At 41.0% G+C, this 19,166-nt stretch overlaps 1 protein-coding gene across 15 annotated transcripts in view; it reads right to left on the reverse strand.

The window, feature by feature from the left end:
- The window catches only part of ARL15 (ARF like GTPase 15), a 538,502-nt gene that overhangs the window by 470,863 nt on the left and 48,473 nt on the right, over positions 1-19,166 (reverse strand). Inside the window, exon 1 of one of the 15 annotated variants that reach the window (XM_082382493.1) lies at positions 2,156-5,476. The exons of the other annotated variants lie outside the window; for them this stretch is intronic. Within the exon in view, the coding sequence (XP_082238619.1) occupies positions 2,156-2,185 (30 nt within the window). The 5' untranslated portion in view covers positions 2,186-5,476. Of the gene's footprint in view, positions 1-2,155; positions 5,477-19,166 lie in introns of those variants that run through there. 15 annotated transcript variants of the gene reach the window in all.

The raw sequence follows: 19,166 nt of genomic DNA on the forward strand, positions 1-19,166 counted from the left end.
GGTTCATGGATGGACACATAACCTCAGCAGGACAATGAGAGGAAATGAGAGTCTGGAATAGGACTTTTGTTGGAATTATTAGAAACAAGTGTTTTCTTGGAAAGGGCTGCTCACTGTAGAGCTTCTGGCAGCCATTTTGCCACCAGGAGGGGAGGTCCTGCCTGAAGATGAAGCCAACACAGAGTAAAGCAGAGCTGAAAAGGGGGGTATGCAAGTCACCTCTGACAACCTTGCTTGTGCCTCTGAATCCAGATAGCCTGAATCCAGTTACCCTATTATCCTAGGCCAGCTTGAAGTTTCTGGCCGCAACCAAGAATTCTAATACACTCCCCTCAGAGCTTTCCAATGAAAGTAAGACTATAACCATCCCAAGGGTGGAAAAATCTATTTGCCCATACCTTTTCAATATATTTAGTATATAAATGAAGCCCTGGATCCAAATCCCTAGAGGCACACAACCTTACAAACTTAAAAGTGAGTGCCCTTCACAGTACGAAAAAATATCCCCTTGCAAACATGGCAGCAAAGAAATGTTTAATCATTTAGCTATTTTAAGAGCATGTTTCTAAGTATTAACAGTAGTAGAATATTATTACCTGCTTAGGGATAGGTTCAGAAATATTAAATAGGTGGCAGGCCATTATAGACTGTATGACAACTCATTTCTGTAAAACTATGATTAGTATCATTAAATTGTCCTGGTAGTATCTTTTGAGAAAATATGCATCATAGAACTTCTGAAAATGTGCCACTAAACCTAGATTTAGACTGTCATGAGTACATGTAATCTTGGACAACTCAATTGTTATCTGTAATAAATACAAATAAAGCATATTCAAGCTGACAACCTGAAATTATCCACCCTCTTATTCTTCTCTTAAACAGAGACTGTTTTGTAATTAAATCTTTGCTAGTCTAGGCAGCAGTTGAGATTCATAAAAAACGGGGACTATTGAAAAGGTTCAACAATAAATGTGTAGTATAAATAGAAAAACTCAGACGTGGTAACTGAGAGTGAAGTGTTTGAGCTTTCTTATAATACTAAAATTCCAGGGGTCACTGAACTACAGCCCCTGGGCCAAATCTGGTCTGCTGTCTTTGTTGATAAAGTTTCATTGGACTACATAGAGCCATGCCCATTTATTTGGTTTTGCCTTGGCTGCTTTCACAGTACAATAGCAGAGTTGAATGACTGCAAGAGACCAGAGAGCCTACAAAAACTAAAATAATTACTATCTGGCCCATTATAGAAAAACTTGAGGTCCTCTGCTCTATGGTCTAAGTCTTTATTGATCATTTACTATCCTCTAGACTATGGGAATAGAGTGGGTGGGCCACTATGGCAACAGAAAGATATATGAAAATAAAAGACAGCCTCTATCTGCAGGCAAGAACTTAAATGAAGATATAATACACATCAGAGACCATGGCAGGTGGGAAATAACTAGGAACTAAATCTCATTAGGACTAGAAGAAGGTTCCAAACTGAAATGCTTGCAGAGACAGACAATGAGGGACACAAAGAAATGGTGATTGATGACCATGTGATGCACCTGAAGGTCTGAGTTCCATCCAAAGGGGGCAGCAGTCACTCACGAATGGGAACCCAACTTTATCAGCCTTCCCATTCTCTAGTTTTCCAAAGGAAGCCAGAAGTTGAAATTGTATGTGGAAATCTTTTATCTTAAATGTTGACAACAAATTTTAAGAAACTGTAAACAGTATGTAGGCCAAGCAAAATACATTAGAGGCCAGTGGGCCACATGTTTGACACACAGGCTAAGAACTGACAGTGTGCGAAGTAAGGATGGACAAATGTGGGCTAGAATTTGACCAATGGTCAAAAAGCAGATAGCTGAGAAGTTAGGCCCAAATCTCTCACTCTTAGATCTTGGACAAGTCATCTTCCCTCTCTAGGCCTTAGTTTCCACAAAATGACAACAGAATTAAATGACTGGAAGTTCCCTTCAGCAATACACATTTATTCTTCTATAAGGATTTCCTAAAATATTATCCTTATAAGGGAAAAACTCTAGATTTCACCCATCTAATAATTTACAGAAGATTTTACAAAACAAAAACGCCACCTACCTATACTGTGAATGTTAGGGAAACAAGACCAGTCTGCATAAAAATAACTGACAAATTAACGTACTTCATGGTCCTGTGTCACAAGTAGTTTCATGAATTTTTATCAACTTTCTCACGTCAAATATCATTAGAGCAAGGCACACCCAAACTCAACATCACAACCACACAGAAAGAAAGGGTCTTTATCTGTAAGGAAGTGTGAAACAGAACCATTGAACAAAATAAATGTATTTTAATACCACTCCCTAAAACATGGGAAAGAATTCGCTCCTGCCTACACCCAAGAGTTTTTTTTTTTTTTAAGCTGGGATCACAAAATCAAACACAATAAAGGTCAATCTAAGAAATAATCTAGGCTAGCAGCAATACCATCACTTCCTGTTATAAGAAGAGTAATGGGCTTCTGAATCAGAGATGGAATTTGATAGAAAAACCCTCCTATCAGGCTCTGGAAACTGAGTTCAGGGTGAACATTATCTGCCTCTGCCCAGCCCTGTCCCTCCCCATCATTTTCCTCTGTTCATGATTTCTCTAATTCCACACATCATTTCAACAAAGAAAAAGGCAGCCATAAAAATATCATCAGAAGGTGAACCATCAGAATTAAAAATTATAGCACTGCTGGTGTTTTTAGTATTTTTACAATTTAAAATTTTGAAATGAAAAATGTAATTTCAGTAAATGCTATTATCAATCTCAATATTAACTTTCAATGCATTCTACTTTGAAAATGAATAAAGAAAATGCTCTAATGAGTCCAAATAAATTTTCTTTATGGACCCAGATTTAATTCGGGAGTAGCGGAATTTCCTTCTGCCTACGTGTTTTATGTTTGAGGCTGCCTTTCACTAACTTCAATCTTCCCTTCTGCTATCTTTCTATAAATATACCTTTCAGAGTGTCCTATCCCTTTACTCAGTCTCTCTCAAATAAACTCTAAAAGAAATCTTTAAGCATGTTATATGATATTCAAAAGAAGCGAGTAATTCAGGATGCATAACAAGCAGTCACTGAATCTGAGGAGAAATGATGTAAAAGAACCCTCTGGAATAGTACGTGGTCAAAGAAATAGTCATACCTCTCTTGCCTTTTTGAAATTAAGGGAAAAAATTAAACGACAAAAAATTTAATTCTTTCTTCAGATTAAATGAGCAAAGAAACTTTTTTTTAATAAACAAAATCCTAAATTTTCAAATCTTTTCAAAGAGATAAGGTGATGTAGTGACAAAAGAACGGAACACAAGCCAGAGGATCTGGGCTTAGGTGCTGAAGCTGCTGACTGGCTACTCTGTACGTTCTAAGGAGCCTCCTGGGTCCTGAGCAGACACCGTGAAAAGAGCCTCTGGCTTTCTGAAGTCCTTCCATGACTGTTCTATTAATTCTATGATGAGACTCTTTCTGGTAATATTGTATCAATTCATGTGGAATGTAAACTAGGTCAAGTGGATTGTCAGCCCAGCAATGCTTCTCAGCTCTTCATTTTAATGTCCCCCCGGGGGAAGGGTAATTGAGAGATTTCTGAGCCTTAATCCCTTAAATCATAACAATGTCCCAGAAACAACAGGCATGTCCTAGAAAGTTTAGGGGTTCTTTAAGGGGCCATTTCCTCAGCCAAGTTTTCTTATTTTACACTCATTCAAAGTTAACAGGTGTACAAGATCTACGCTCACTGTTTTGAAACTAATAAAATGGCCTTTACTTACTCCTCCTGTTCTTTTTCTCTGTCAGATTAAAGTAGTTCTCTCCAGATAGACTCCACAAACCCTTCTGCTTCCCCTTATTGTTTGTTTGTTTTCTCTAATCTGAAACTGGCTTCTTAAAGATCATTATGATCTGCAACTCCTCAAATTCAAAGGTCTTTTCCTCAATCTTAATTTGCTTGGATTTTCTGATACATCTGACTCCGATCACTCATTCATATATCAAACAAATTTTTCTTGAGCGCGAACAAGGCAGATGCCACACTAGGTGGGCACTGCTTTTACATGCTGCATGAGATGTGAAACCAACCCTCCAGATCTTACAACCCAGAGACAGGTATAAAAAGACAGTTATCCAAAAATTTCTAGAGAAATCAATAGACACCCACCCCCCTCCCTTGAAATTCTAGAAATCACGGGGCTGGCCAATAAGATATAAGTTCCCAGAGGCTGAATGGATGTTGAACAAAGTAACCCAGCCCGTTTTAAGAGTCACAAGTTAATAGTTAATAATGATATCATTCAACCAATTACCTAACTCGAAAACTTCAGTCTTTGCCTTCCACATCCAATTAGAAATAGGATCCAGCCTGTTCTTTCAAACCTGCCTCCCCTCCCCCAAAATCATTACTGGTCCCAGAATCTCCCCTTTGGCCAACGTTCTTCTCATCTACACACTCCTTCCAGCGAGCTCATCCACTTCCAACATTTAACCATGGCCTCTCACCTGCCACTCCCAGATCTCCTGCTGTAGCCCCAACCTCTCCTCCAAGCTTCAGACTCCAGAGCAAACCGTCTGATGCACACACCCACATAGACATCCCATGGATGCCTCGAACTCAACATGTCCAAACTAACCTCCCCAACCTCCTCCTACAAACAAACAAAGCTGGCGACTTTTACATGTTTTTTGAATCTGCCCCCTTTTCTCTCTCCCTGCTACCATTGCCAAAGAGGTAACTTTTCTCTCATCCACAATGTTGTCTCCCAGTTCAGGCACTCATCACCTCCCACTTGGCAACTGTTTTCTCAGTGAACTGGCTTCTGTCTTCTTGCCACCCCTATCACTTATACATGCTTGCACACTATGGCCTGAAGAATCTTCCGAAACTATCAGACGCCCCATCGAATACAGCCTAACGCTCAAATTCTTTTGCCTGAATCCTTGGATTCAGAGTGACCACAAAGTCCTTTGTGTACTAAAAGCAACTGAAGACCTAAAAAAGAGATATCAGGGACCATGTGAATAACTTCCAGCCATCTTCATGGAAGAAGATATTTAGATGACATGGGAAAAATTAAACTTTGCAGATAATGGAGGTATTCACATAGAAAACTTTGTGGTCAATCTGTCCCTATCAGATTTCTGCATTCATATCTCCCACACCCCTGTCCGACACACACCCGCCAGAACAATCAAGCTGGCTTCCTCCCTAATACATATCTTTGGCCTGCCTGCCCTTTTTTTGGCTCACCCTGGTGCTTTCTCCTAATCACATGATTCTAATTAATAACCTTCCAGCCCCAGCTCTCTCCCTGGGTAGTATCTTCATGGACCACTCTAGTCTAGACATCTCACCTTTGTCTAAACAGCCACAGCATTCCCCCCTTTTATACTAATTCTCATCTGGCAATGTATTATGTACTATCTATTCTACTACTATTTAAATTCTGTGATAATTAAACTATGATAAAAAAAAAAACAACTATGATAATATTTCCCTCTCTGTATTCATTTTGTCCAACAAGGTCACAAGGTCTTTGGAGCCAGGGAGCATGTCTTAAATACTCTTTTGGCATCTGCTATCAAGCCTAGGCTTATATATAGAAAATGTCTGATACAAGCCAGTCAACAGCTAAAAAAAATCAATAGTGAGCCCTAAAACAATCTCTTGTACTCTCAGATTACTCATATCATCCTAAAATAAATCATCATAGTTAAAATAGAGGTCTTCCTATCATCTATTAGTATAGAACTCTGGTCCTTCTTTGAAGCTAGGGAAAATCTGTGCGTCTGAAAAAGAAGAGGATGATCCAGGAAAGAAAGCTTTTCAGTAATACTGGTCTCATAAATGTAATTCAAGCAAGTTACACCTGGTTTAGATTATAACCGAATTACCTAAGTATTTAAACATGTTTCCTCTGTCCTTTTAAATCATGCATTTTCAGTGGGGTAATACTGCCCCCCAAAGGGGTGCAAGGGATTCCTGGGGCGGGGGCTGGCAAAAAAATCTCACTCTTTTGACCTACAAAGCAAAGATATACATACAGCACATAAACTCATATACAATATCTGTGGTATTAAGGAAAAAAAAGTATACAAAGGCTCTTGAGGAGGGGGAAAATAATGAAGAAAAGGTTGAGAAATGCTCTTTCAAACCAAATAGACTGTCTGCTCTGCTAACTTTGCTAAAACTTTATAGTTCTTTAACAGCATTCAAAGACCATACAAAGGAACAAAATCTAGAAGACAAATAATTTAGATGAGAAGTATTTTTGTGTTTTCATGGTCTCAAAAATTTCTTTTGTATCTTGGATGTTGTTAAATGTTCATCTTTTCCCCCTGCTAAAGGGAGGGTATCACTGAGTAGACATAAAGGTGAAAAGAGGTTCCCATTAAAAGTGACTTGGAAATTAAGGAATTAAAGGTTTGCTTTTTTTTTTTTAAGAAAAATGCTTTTAAAAATACATTATCAAATATGTGTGAGAAAGTAGCTAGGGCTGAATTAAGATTGAATAGTTATTTATATCTGTTTCCTGTTTAGCCTTTTGACAAAGTTCAGCCCTGTATTTTATAGCTAGCCCTGGATAAGATTTCCCAGAATAACCCTGATGTGGGGTCTGCTGGTAGGGAGGACCCCAGAACTACATCCTGCAATTCACACCCTATGAACACACAGTCTGCTAAACTCAAAAACTTCAAAACAAAAAACAAAACGTCACTGTCCCATTTCCTCTGCCAAACCCTGCTTTGAAACTCCAAAACACAAAGAAGGGGAGGAAAGGAAAAAAAAAAAACAAAAAAACTAAACATGTTTAGAAACAAAGGCAGGTTGTGAGAAACATTAATAGTCCTTCCTTATTTTTTTTTAAATTAAGCCATAAATTCCTCTGCACAATCTGAAAAATGGACTACTTGAGACTATGTGAGAAATAATTATCACAGTCGTAGTATATTTGGGGTGTGAATGTAACATTTTTACCCAATATCAACATATGATTCAAATGTTTGTCAGGTTGGGCAGTCAAGAAAATGAAGATCTCAAATCAGAGACAAAACAAAGTAAAATGAAATAAAAGGAAAACCTAACAATAGCAGAACTGCCATAATTGGGGCATGAGAGTTTGTGAATATGAGAGAGAAAAGATAAAGATGATGGGGCTTTACAGGATAGAAGACAAGACTCCTGGCTTTGGAAGTGGGCCCCTGAAGCACCTGGGCACATTTGGCAAAAAAGACAGGAACAAGAAAGGGAACACAGAGCTGATGGTAAGGAAGTAATTTACCCCTATGGTTACACCATCAAAAAATGGAGGTTCTCTAGGAACCCTACAGGAAAAGATGGTTTAAGATCCATCTCTACACTGCCAACCTCAACGGCCTGAAAATTTTCACCCGTTTTCTTACTGGATGTTCTGCATCTGCACACTGAAGACTACTCACTGTTCCTAAAACAAATCTCCGTTTCTCCCAAGCTGTTACTCTCTTCCATCTCCTATTTCATTGGCCAATCCTTTCCCATCTCCTTGATGATCTCCTCCTCCCCAGCCATTACTGGTCCTAAGGTCTTCTCTGAGGCGCTTCTCATCTACACACTCCCTCTACCGACCTCTTCCACCTCCTACATTTAAAAATGACCTTTAAGCTCCCACTCCCAAATCTCTTGATCTAGCCCTGACCTCTTCCCCAGGCTTCCAATTCTCACTGCAAATTGTCCACTGTACACATCTACATGGACATTCCATAGACGCCTCAAAATCAACATGCCCACAACTAACCTTCCCAAACCCGTTCTTCCTCCTGTATTCTACATTTCAGTTCACAGCACCACACATCCAAGTTACTGAGCCAGAGTCAGGGAATCCTACCTAACACTCATCTCAACACAACTTTTTATCATTTTTACCTCTTACAAATTTCTTGACTCAGTTTGCTTAATCCCTGCCACGTAGGCCCTAGTACAAAGTCCTCTCCGTCTCACACCCAGACTGCCGAAGTACCTCCTAGAGATCTCCCTGCCTCAAAACTTAGCCCTACCCTACAGCCAACCTCCCCCCACCCCAATCTGGCTAAAATGCAAAGCGACTGATGCGTTTAGAGGAGGCAGTGAAACCACTGAACAGACCCCGATACCTCCCAAGTAATGACAACCTTAGTGGCACATATGTAGAGCTTATTGTCAGGGACTATTCAAAACACATGATGTATATTAAGGCTGACAATGATTCTATGAGGTAGATGTTATTATTATCCCCATTGTATGAATGAAGGAACCACGGAACAGGGAAGTTAAGTAACTTGGGAAAGTTACTAGGTAACTTGGGAAAGTTACTAGATAACTTGGGAAAGTTACTAGATAACTTGGGAAAGTAGGTGAGAATTGAACCTAGGAAGTCTAATTCCAGAGTCAGTGCTCTTAGCTACGCCACTCTTCTCCAGGCTGGTCTCTCCCTGCGGCCCTCTGTGGATAGATACTTCCTGCCGTGCACTTCACATCGAGTAATACCGAATTGCCCATAGTTCCCTCCATACAGCAGGCTGTGCCTCTGCTTATGCTATAGTCCTCTCAGGGGAACGAGCTTTCCAGTGGTTTTTACCAGGCAGCCTCTGAATACATTTCAAACCTCAGCTCCATCAGCATCTCCAAGCAACCTTCTCTGAACCTCAGGCCTCAAGGTCCAGCTCCCCCTCTCCCACCATCACCACGCGCCCCTACCCTGCCCATACTTCTATCTTAGCATTTATTACACTATCCTGAAATTACTTATGTGTCTGTTGCTCCTGGAAACCATCTCTCATTCATCCCTTCTCGCAGTCCTGATATGTAGGATACACTGAAAAATTGTGAGAAGTGAAGTCTGATGACAACCACAGTAGAATGAAACTAGAGAGTTTATAGGATTAAGAACTGTCTTGGGAAAAAAAAAAAAACCCTCGTGCCTCTGCTTTTCAGCACTTCACACTCTGCCAATCTACTCATTCAACATTTCCTAATACTAAACATACACACCACATTTCTCAGAAGTTTTATTTGCTCATTTGAAAACCCTACAGATGATATCCTACCTGGTAATCAACAGTTTCCCATTACCAAGGTTCAAGCAATGTCCGCTGGTAACAAATTAATAAAGAATTGTAAGAGGGCATGCCCAGCCACTTTGGGACAATCAACCTCACTGACCTGTTTGCCAAGAATGCTCATGAAAACTTAAACATTTTCTAGTTATAAACTTCACTGACTGTTAGCACAAGCCCATACAGATCATCCAGACCCTCATTCATCTGTTCATTGCACGGATAAGAAACTGCAGGTCAAAAAAAGTGGTCCTGAGTGCCGTGTAACTTGCTAGTCGCAAAGTCCAGGTGAAAGTCTTCCCTCCTTGACCCATGGTCCAGATTCTAGCTGTATAATAATTACTTCTCAGGACATTGTGAATTACTAAAAATGAAATGTTGTAAGTAAGGCTCTCTCCAGGTCAAGGAAAAAAAAACAGCCAAACTAAAACTAGCTTTTCTTAGATCTAGTGGGAAATGTGGAAGACAATGCAGATTTATTTAAAAAAAAAAAAAGCTTTTAATTTTGAAGTGTTTCCACCCTAAGAAAGACAAAACACAAGCCTTAATTCCATGAGAGAGATGGTGGGAACTTTGAGGAGGAGTAAATGGAAGCCACCCAAGAAAGTTTATGCATCGGGTCTAATTGCCAGACTGCTTAAACCCCCATTTAAGAAGAAAGATCAACATGTATATTACTTATATCCTAAACATTAATCTCATTCATTTTTGGATATATAAGACATGAAGACTATTAACCCTGCTTCAAGAAAGATACTTAAATGCTTCATTTCAAAAATGTTAAAACAATCCTTTTAGAACACATCCAAAAAACTACCAATTCTTCCTTCAAATCAACGCCTATAATTACTCTCATTTCTTATCCATTCTTAAAAGTCAAATTCCTGGTCTATCTTTTCTAGTCTTAATTGTTACAAGATGCTCATTGGCCCTGCCGAGTTCGAGAAGTGGAAGACATACAGATATAGTGTGTGTGTGTGTGTGTGTGTGTGTGTGTGTGTGTGTGTGTGTGAGAGAGAGAGAGAGAGAGAGAAAGACAGAGAGACAGAGACAGAGGACAAGGCAGACATTGTATGAAGTACTTCACATGTATAGTATTACCTCTTCTACTACTCAAAACACCCCTATGGAGGTAGGTGTGTTATTTTCTCCATTTTATAGACAAGGAAACTGAGACACAGATTAACTAATTTGCCTCCTCTATCGTTGCTTGGTTTACTCCTGCATCTTCTTCCGGCTCTTACTGTAGAATTTCTCTGATGTCCCCCACCCCACACACTCTTTTTCTCACTGCTTTATAATCATCAGCGCTTTTATCACTATCTGATATTCCTGCATTTACTTGTTTACTTGCTACTTGTGGGCTTCTCCCACTAGAATGTAAGCTCCATGAAACCAGGGATTGCGTGTGACTCATTACAACAGTGTTTGGCACATACTGCGTGCTCTGTAAATATTTGTGGAACTTCTCAAAGGCAGTGAGTTTGCCTTGTTCATTTCTGAATCCTGAGTACCTGGTACTGGTTGGGTATATGTTGAACTTAATGACTGTTCAAAGGAAATAAGTCATGGGATTAGATGAATTCATACCCTAAGTCAGGATGACAAGAGAAAAAGGCCAAGCATGGAACACTGGAGGACTGGTTATACTTAAAGAATGAGTGACAGGACTTCCCTGGTGGTGCAGTGGTTAAGAATCCACCTGCCAATGCAGGGGACATGGGTTCTATCCCTAGTCCGGGAAGTTGCCGTAGAGCAACTAAGCCCATGCGCCACAACTACTGAGCCTGCACTCTAGAGCCCGCGAGCCACAATTGCTGAGCCTGCATGCTACAACTACGGAAGCCCACGTGCCTACAGCCCGTGCTCCCCAACAAGAGAAGCCACTGCAATGAGAAGCCTGCACACTGCAACGAAGACCCAATGCAGCCAAAAATAAATAAATAAATAAAATAAATTTATTTTTTTAAAAAAAGAATGAGTGACAGAAAAGCAACCAGTGGAGGAGACAGAGAAAAGGCAATCTAAGAATTAGGAGGGAAATGAGGACAGTTGTACTGTGGAAGCCAAAGGAGAGGTGCTCAACAGTGTCAAATGCTGGCAAACAGAATAGGGGCTGAAAAGAAGTGGACACATAAAAGATTAGCTGGACAGGGGTGGGAAAGCCATGGTCCAGTTGCGATTGGCTAAAGGAGAAGTCGAAGTGGAACCGTCAATGGACTAATCTCTCAGAAGTCTTTCAGTAAAAGGAAGAAAGAGTTAGGTGGGCAGTGCAGAGAAACAGCAGGGAAGAGTATTTTAGAATAGGAGAGACTGCAGTCAATAGATAAGACTCAGGAAAGATATGAGGATATGAAGATAACAGAGAAAAAGTTCAAGAGGGAACTGGAAGAGCACGGTTAGCCAATCAGCCAGGGAAGGGAGTGGTGAAGGGGAGAGATAGGCAACAATATACAGGAACATTTGGAGGAGAGGAAAACGGAAGGATTCCTGTCTCTAGTTTCTCAGTGAAGGAGTCTGTGAGGCCGCTTGCTTCCTGAGCATAAAGGAGGAAGGAATGTGGTTGAAGTTCACAGATAGTAAGAAAAGATCTTTAACAGCTGCAGGGGAAAGAAGGCAAGCCCTCGTTGTCTAGGGGCTACAGAGGGCCCAGCGGAGCTTGTAAATCATCAGTCTATATCAGACCCAGCCCGTGGTTTCTGGCAAGCAGCACTTGGCCGTCTGCCAGGAGCAAAACAGAGTTGGAGTGGCCAGGATTGCGGACTGGACCTGTGGAAAATATATCTGATGACTGGCCATGGGGGTTCCTAGCTGATCAGAAAAATAAAAGCAGCAGGTGTGGGTGGGGCTAAAATCACTGGACAACAGAAAAGAGATCAGCTTTTCGAAATCATCATCAGGATGAGAAACAAGTTTGATTCAAGTAAGTAAAATGCCTGATTTTGCGGTCTCTGAAGTGGAAAGAACAAGGTCCAGTAACTTCTGAGGAGGAGACATGAAGGTCCCTAAGCAGAAGAGGGCTTGTGACCCTGGGGATCTTGGGGAGAGAAATGACGGTGGAAGGGGGAGCAATGTAGGGACATGGGTGGTACAGAGGGGCCAAAAAGATCTCAGATGGAGAGCTGGCTAGGGTTACTGAGGGACCACTGGAGATGGAGCAGGGTCCAGAGGTACTGGCGAGAGAGCCACACTGGCTGTGGAGCGGGCTGGACGTCCCTCTGCTAGGGTCCAAGGCCAAGGTTGCTCTGGAGAGCTCCAGAATTACAAGCGGGCACACAAAAGGTCACTGGGGCCACGATTCCAGCCTAGCTGAAACACAGTTCACTCTCTGAAATGAAACAAATTATAAAAGACAAGCTCTAACTTTGTCAGGGTTGGAAGTAGCTTAGTTTTACTATACTTAGTAATCTACCTTCAAAGACGGTTCCAACAAAAGGCTATATTAAGTTAAATCATTCTTTTTTCCAAATTATTGACCACAGCTTGAGAAAGCTAAAGAAACCTAACACTGCCAATTTGCACAGAAGCCCAGGAAGTGATTCACTTAAAACCCCCTCCCAATTTAGGCAAGAAAAGAAGAAAAGCAAACAATGATGTAAGGCTTTAATTAGTGCCTGGCACTTTTTATGACAAAACACATACTTCAGAAGTTCTAAGGTGGCCAAAAAGACTCTTAAGCATGCTCTGAACTGAAGTAAAAAAGATAAACATCGATAGGCTTCTGATAGACATTTAAGTATTTTCACTTAATTAACCCATGCTTTGCTGAGGATGCTTTTTCACATACATAATCACACTAAGGAAAGCCAAACTCCAAAATAATGGACTATTAACACTGATCAATACAAGTCTGTGATGTTTTCACTGCAGCACCCAGAGATGGCAAAACAAAACTGAGACAGACCTCGGATAAACTTTACGGTTGAAATTTCTATGGCATCTTATGTGCACCCTAATATGTTTCTAAAGTTTTAAAATTTTATACTTACAACTGTGGCTCTTAAAAGGGATGTTCTCAGGATCACCTGAGAAGCTTTTCCTAAATACCTCAGACCCACTGATTCAGAATCTCCAGGGATAGGAATTCCAACAATGAGATTTTTTATCGTGTTCCTTCGTGTCTACCACGCTTTCCTGGTTAAGAACACCTGTAACATAATAAGGTAAACCCAGAGTGACCCCAGTTAAGAATACAATCAACTCTAAAGCAGTGGTTCTCAAGCTTGTCTGCACATTAGAATCATCTGGGGAAACATTTAAATGCCCCCCCCTACCCCCGCCAATGCCTCGCTCACACCGCAGACTGATTATGTCAGAATCTCTGCGGGTGAATCTGGCCACCCTCCTTTTTTAAAGCTACTCGTGCAATTCCAACAGCAGGTCAACACTGACAACCACTGAAGCAGCAGAGGGTAACTTCTACCCATTGTTTCATTTAAGTGCACACTGATGGTTTGTAATTGTATGCATGCAAAGAGCTGGCCCATGCAACTATCTGATGAATAGTAACTTATAATTCTCTGAATTTCTCCATATTGGAACAAAACAAATGGTACTCCACATTATCATCAAAATGCAGGCTAGTGCTGAGAAGCTACAGCCCTTGGAGGAACTGACACAACTGTCTGAGGCATCGGGCAGATCTCAGAAACCAAACTAACCAGGTGACAAACGTGCTAAGAAACTCCTAAGCGCTCTGAACATTCAATAAAAGGTTTCTGCCACCACTCCAGGCAAAAGATGTACTAGTCTGGTAGTTAAGAAAATTTTTCTTTACAGAAGAGACTCGCATCAGTTAAGTCACTTTGTGTAAAGAAACAGTTCATTTCTTCAAACCCTTTCAGTTGCAAAAGAGCATCAGGAAAGTTCTAAAGTCCAGGTTTTTAGATGCTTTATGTTGCTCTTCAGAAGGAATACATTTTGCTGCTTAGAAACTCACCTATTTTGCTCCCTGAACTTGCTGAGGTTCTAGTAAACAAAGCTTCAACAAAGACACCATCCTTTGAACCAAGTTTAAGCCTTCTCCACCAGTTTGGCCACTGACAGGCTCCCTGTCAGGGGATGAGGGTCAATCAGGATTGGTCAGAGTGACATGATGGATGAGAGAGCTGGGTCACACCCACTCCCACATGGTACCAAGAGCAGTGCCCACGTAATCAACATAATCAACACCAGGAGGGGCAGTGGGGAGGGTCCTTAAGAAGGTTAAGAACTGATTGATTAAAAACAAAGTATCACCAGATGAAAATCTAAGTTCATTCAACTCAATACAAGCAGGTTCTTTGCCAAGCCACAAGAGAAAACTGAAGTAGGCTGATGTTAAAGTTATAGTTAATTATATAATTTAGATAAGGAATCAGTTTGTTTAAAAGTAGGACACATTATAAGTAATTGTATAAGGTTAAGCAAACAGTGAGATTATCAGTACTTTTCTACGATAAAAGAACTTCCCCCAAATTCTGGCAAATCTTTAAGCTAAAAGAACTTCCCAAATTTTGATAGTCTTTTAAGATCACCAACACATTTCTTAAGAAACAGGTCAATCTAGTATTGGGAGATGGAGACTAGGGGAAGGGCCGGGGCGTGGGGGGGAATACAGTCAGAAAAACTAGACAATCGTGTACAAATTTTCTACCAATTTTTTTTTTTTAAAGTCTCCTGTGGATTAAATTAGGGATTGTCAAACACTGTTCCCAGGGAACAGTGATGCTCTGTGTCTTGAAGAGAGGTATTCTGCTACCCAAAATCAGATCATGAAGATCCCTTGCCAACTAGCAGAGGGGAAAAGTTAACAAGATTGTTCAAGATGTGCTTACCTTTTTTAACCTTAGGTACTTGCTGTATAGCATGTCTACACCAGCCTCTGTTATATAAGGAATCTGATTTAATATAAGATTATATAATTAGTTATTTGAAGCTTCCCCCCACCCCCAACATTCTGAAGTGTCACAGAAAGAATGTCATAACTTCTAGGGGCTCTGTTACTACTAAATGAGTTTGAGGTCCAATTAGAGCAATAGTATGGAGTCTGTATTTTTGTTTCTGACTAATCTTAACATATAAGTTACAAAGAACTTGACAGGAGAAAAGTAACAGCATCTTTTAGTACAATGGTTCTAAATCACAAAGACCCTCATGATGGTTTTGCATGAAAGGTCCTTGCAAAATATTTCTGATCCACAGTGCCTAGCTTGGTGTTTGACACATAGTAGGTACTTAGTAGTTCGTCCTGAGGATGGAGACATGTGAACAGATACGTATGTCCTTAAGTTACTTGGCCTGCATGGCCTTGCTTTCCTCATCTGGAAAAGATCAAGATGGCAGGGGTTGGGGGTCAGACGGGGTGACTTAAGTGTTGTCACAAAATTGATTGTTTCTGCAAAATGTAATAGGAACTTGTCATTTGCAAATCATCTTAGTACAGGATGCTTTTTGCATTAGAGCACGTTGTGCTCTTCTTTCTATTCTGAACACTAGCAACATTCAAGTTCCTCTCCAGTCTTGCACAACTCTTTGCCTGCCTTTCAAAATCCTCACCCCAGCCCTGTCATGATTTGCATGTGTTTCTATCATGTCCGTTTAGAGACAGGATCTGGAAAGAAAAGTGAACCATGATCTTGAGCCAATTATGGGCAGGACCTTGTAACCTTGTTTTCACTACTCGAATCTTCAATTCTAGGAATTTATGTTCCCAGGAAAAGACTAGCTACTGACATGGACCCATATATAATTACTTTAGATAATTTTCCAAACTCTAATCCAAATCATTTTTCTTATTCTTGCACTTACTCTTTGTTTTAATGGCTGACAAGGGAAGTGTTGAATTACTTAAACAAGGGAGCCATTAGACTGAGGTGGCTTAAATGCCTGAGTAGCCTCCATAAGCAAACCTAAGCCTGAAATGCTTCAAAATCAAAACCTAAGGTCAGCTGATCATAATCAGTCAACCAGGTTTTCCGAAAAAATGTAACCACTTAAACTATAGCCAATCAAATCATTTCCTTGTTTTGCTTCTGCCTCTTTTGGATAAAAGCCTTCCCCCAGTCCCTGTTGGTGGAGAGCTCCTAACCACTTCTGGTTTGGTGCTGCCCAATTCAAATCAGTAAGCGCTCAAATAAACTCTTCAAGTTTTTAATGTGCCTCAGTTTATCTTTTAACAGATGTTAAAAAGAAATGTGACAGGAACAAAAGGTGATGTAAAGAGTTTAAAATATGCTAATCACCCTATAAATGCATGGAAAAATTCAACTCACTAGTAAAAGTGCAAATTAAATTTTTTTCCTGGGGAGGAAAAAAACCTTCAAATGGTCCATACCTTTGACTCAGTAATTTCACATCTAGGAACTTATATTACAGAACTAATCATAGATGTTTATATTAGAAATGAGTTACTGCCTATCCTGTCCATAACCCCATAAGTGCAATCCCACCCCAAACCAAGGCCCAGCAGACTGATCCACAGGCAAGTCCTTCACCCAGGAGGGACTCAGCCAACACCCGACTTGTGACCTGAGCTAGAAAATAACTGGGCCAAATTCCTCTCTGTTAGGAATTCTTATTTGGGCACTAAAATCATCCTTGTAGGCTTTGGATCTAAGGGGCCATGAGCCAGGGTCAGGACCAGTGACCGTGTGGAGCCAACTTCAACATAAATAAGCAGCTAAGCTGTCTGATTCATATTTGTAATAATCATGTATTTAATTTCAAAATTAAAAAGAAATATAAAAATTTTTGGTAAGAAATAACCCAAGTATCTGGTTGCTTGGCAGTGAAGAGGCTACTGGTTTCCTGTTTGTAAAAACCTGCCCCCTTTCTAAGCCCACATAAAGTAAGGGCCTCCAGCAAAACAAGGATAGGTACTTGTTTTCAGACCACAATTGTTGGTTTCTTCTCTCCCATTGGTTTCTTTTCAGAGCTGTATATAAACTCAGGAGTATTGACTTACATTATTTGCTGCCAGAATAATAACACCTTGTATTTGCAAAACATACTTCTGTGGAGGTAGGGGAACTGTTTGTAGACATCAGCTAAGTCAGCCAGAATGTCAGAACCACAGGCTGCTGGTGCTTAACGCACTTCAGAAATCAACCCATCCTCCTACCGCAGATGGATACTCACAGAGGGGCATCAAACTTTTATCTTATATTCATGTATTATTTCTAGCTAGACCCATTTAAAACAAAAAGGATCTGAAGCCGCTTACAATTAAAGAGAAAATTGGGATGTTGGGAAAAGAATAATTACAAATTTTTAAAGAGGTATGCTCTAGGAGCATCTACCTTCTCTTGGAAGTCCTGGATCACAAACTGATCCTAAATCCAAACATAATTCCCACACTATTCCCAGAATAGCTCCAGAATACACAAACTCCCACGGCACTTGAACTCTGGCTTGGGCCAGAGTCTCCAAGGCAGCTCAAGATCCTCTGGAACAAAGGAAAGCCACTCAGATCAGAAGTGGAGTGGAGGGACAGGGGGCTTGAGATGCAAAGCCCAGGTTCACCCTAAGAGTCAGTGATCAAGCCAGAGCTGCTGAGAAGCATCAGGACCGCAGGCCCAAAGGACCCACCCAGAGCCCCCTTGGGCCAAGATGAGGTGGGTAGAGGGCGGCACAGCGGTAGGATGGGAAAGCCATGAGGCCAGAGGTAGCTGTCACGGACTCCGCAGGGCACACATCTTTTGAGACATAAAGAACCATACAGACCAGTCCAAAGGGGAATGGCAATACTATACTCAGGCCAGGCAGCGACCTCAACCCTCAATTTCCAGTGGAGACACAGTCCCCGACTCCTGCCAAGCTCTGCTCTCAGCTGTGAGTTCAGGCCAGGGTGGCCTACAAGGGATGGGGCGATCATACAGAGGAAGCCTAACAGAGTGCAACTGGGCTGGCTCAGAGCCAACCCCCACACCCATCACGAATCTAAACAAGGAGCAGAAAGCCTGGCGCGACCCAGTGAGTACTCACACATCTGAACAGGCAGGGCCACACTCCCCTACCACCACCGCCAACACACACACACGCACACACACGCACATGCACATACACACACACACGCACATGCACATACACACACACTCTTAACCTTGGGGTTGGCTCCTGTCAAACAGTTCTGTTATCAATTCCTGATTATTCATGCAAGAGGCATAGATACCTAAGTAAACTAAAAAACTACTGATCATCCTAAATCATTTCTTTCCAGGATTAAAAATGTGATTTTGCAGCAACTCAATATTTCTGTTGATTCACTTACCCTACACATCTCCTCCTTCCCAACACTGATATTAGTTGAAATTCTCTGAAATGGACTGAAAGGGAAATCTAAACATAGGTTAGAGGTGACTGAGACCTAATCTAAATCTAAACGGCCCAGGATCTTAACAGGCTTTCATAGTTAAGAGGTTATACATAGCCAGACATTCAAAAATCAACTGTATCTTATACACTGCAAGGGAGGCAAATGACTACAATAAATCTTATCTCAGAGAAAAAACAAACATATAGAATAACCGAGTAATCTGCTCTCTGACAAACAGAACAATCAGTAGTGTATAACATTATAATATGTTCTTAACAACATCATAATTACAACATTACTTTTAGTTAGCAAAATGCTTTCTCACTCCAGGCCAGCAACCAGACTGTAATGCAGATACCAAACATTAACCAGAAAAAAAAAAAAAAAATCACAGAAAAGGCTGTCTACCCAGAACACCCTTAGAGTTTCCACCCCCTTGACTGGTACAAGTGACTCAGTTACTACAGACACACAAAACTGTGACAAGTGCTAGAATTTATTCTGCAGTCTGAAATCATTTCCCCAAATGAACCAACATGTGTTAGCTTTCAAGTTTGACACAAACCTTTGCTCAAGACCTGGAGGGGAGGAAAGGCCTAACGCACTCCCTCAGCCATCCCACCGCGAGATGCCCGGTATGGCCACCCTTAATGTCGCCCCTTCTGAATGTGCACCCTGTGTTCTGCACTCTTCTCCCTACACTCTTCCCACCCCCACCCAGAGCTGCCCAGAGGTACAAGACAAACCACGTTTCTCTACACAGAAAGGGAAGAAGAGCAAGTGT

Source organism: Balaenoptera borealis, assembly GCF_965194805.1.
Source record: "Balaenoptera borealis genome assembly, chromosome: 2".
In the NCBI taxonomy this organism is placed as follows: Eukaryota; Metazoa; Chordata; class Mammalia; order Artiodactyla; family Balaenopteridae; genus Balaenoptera; species Balaenoptera borealis.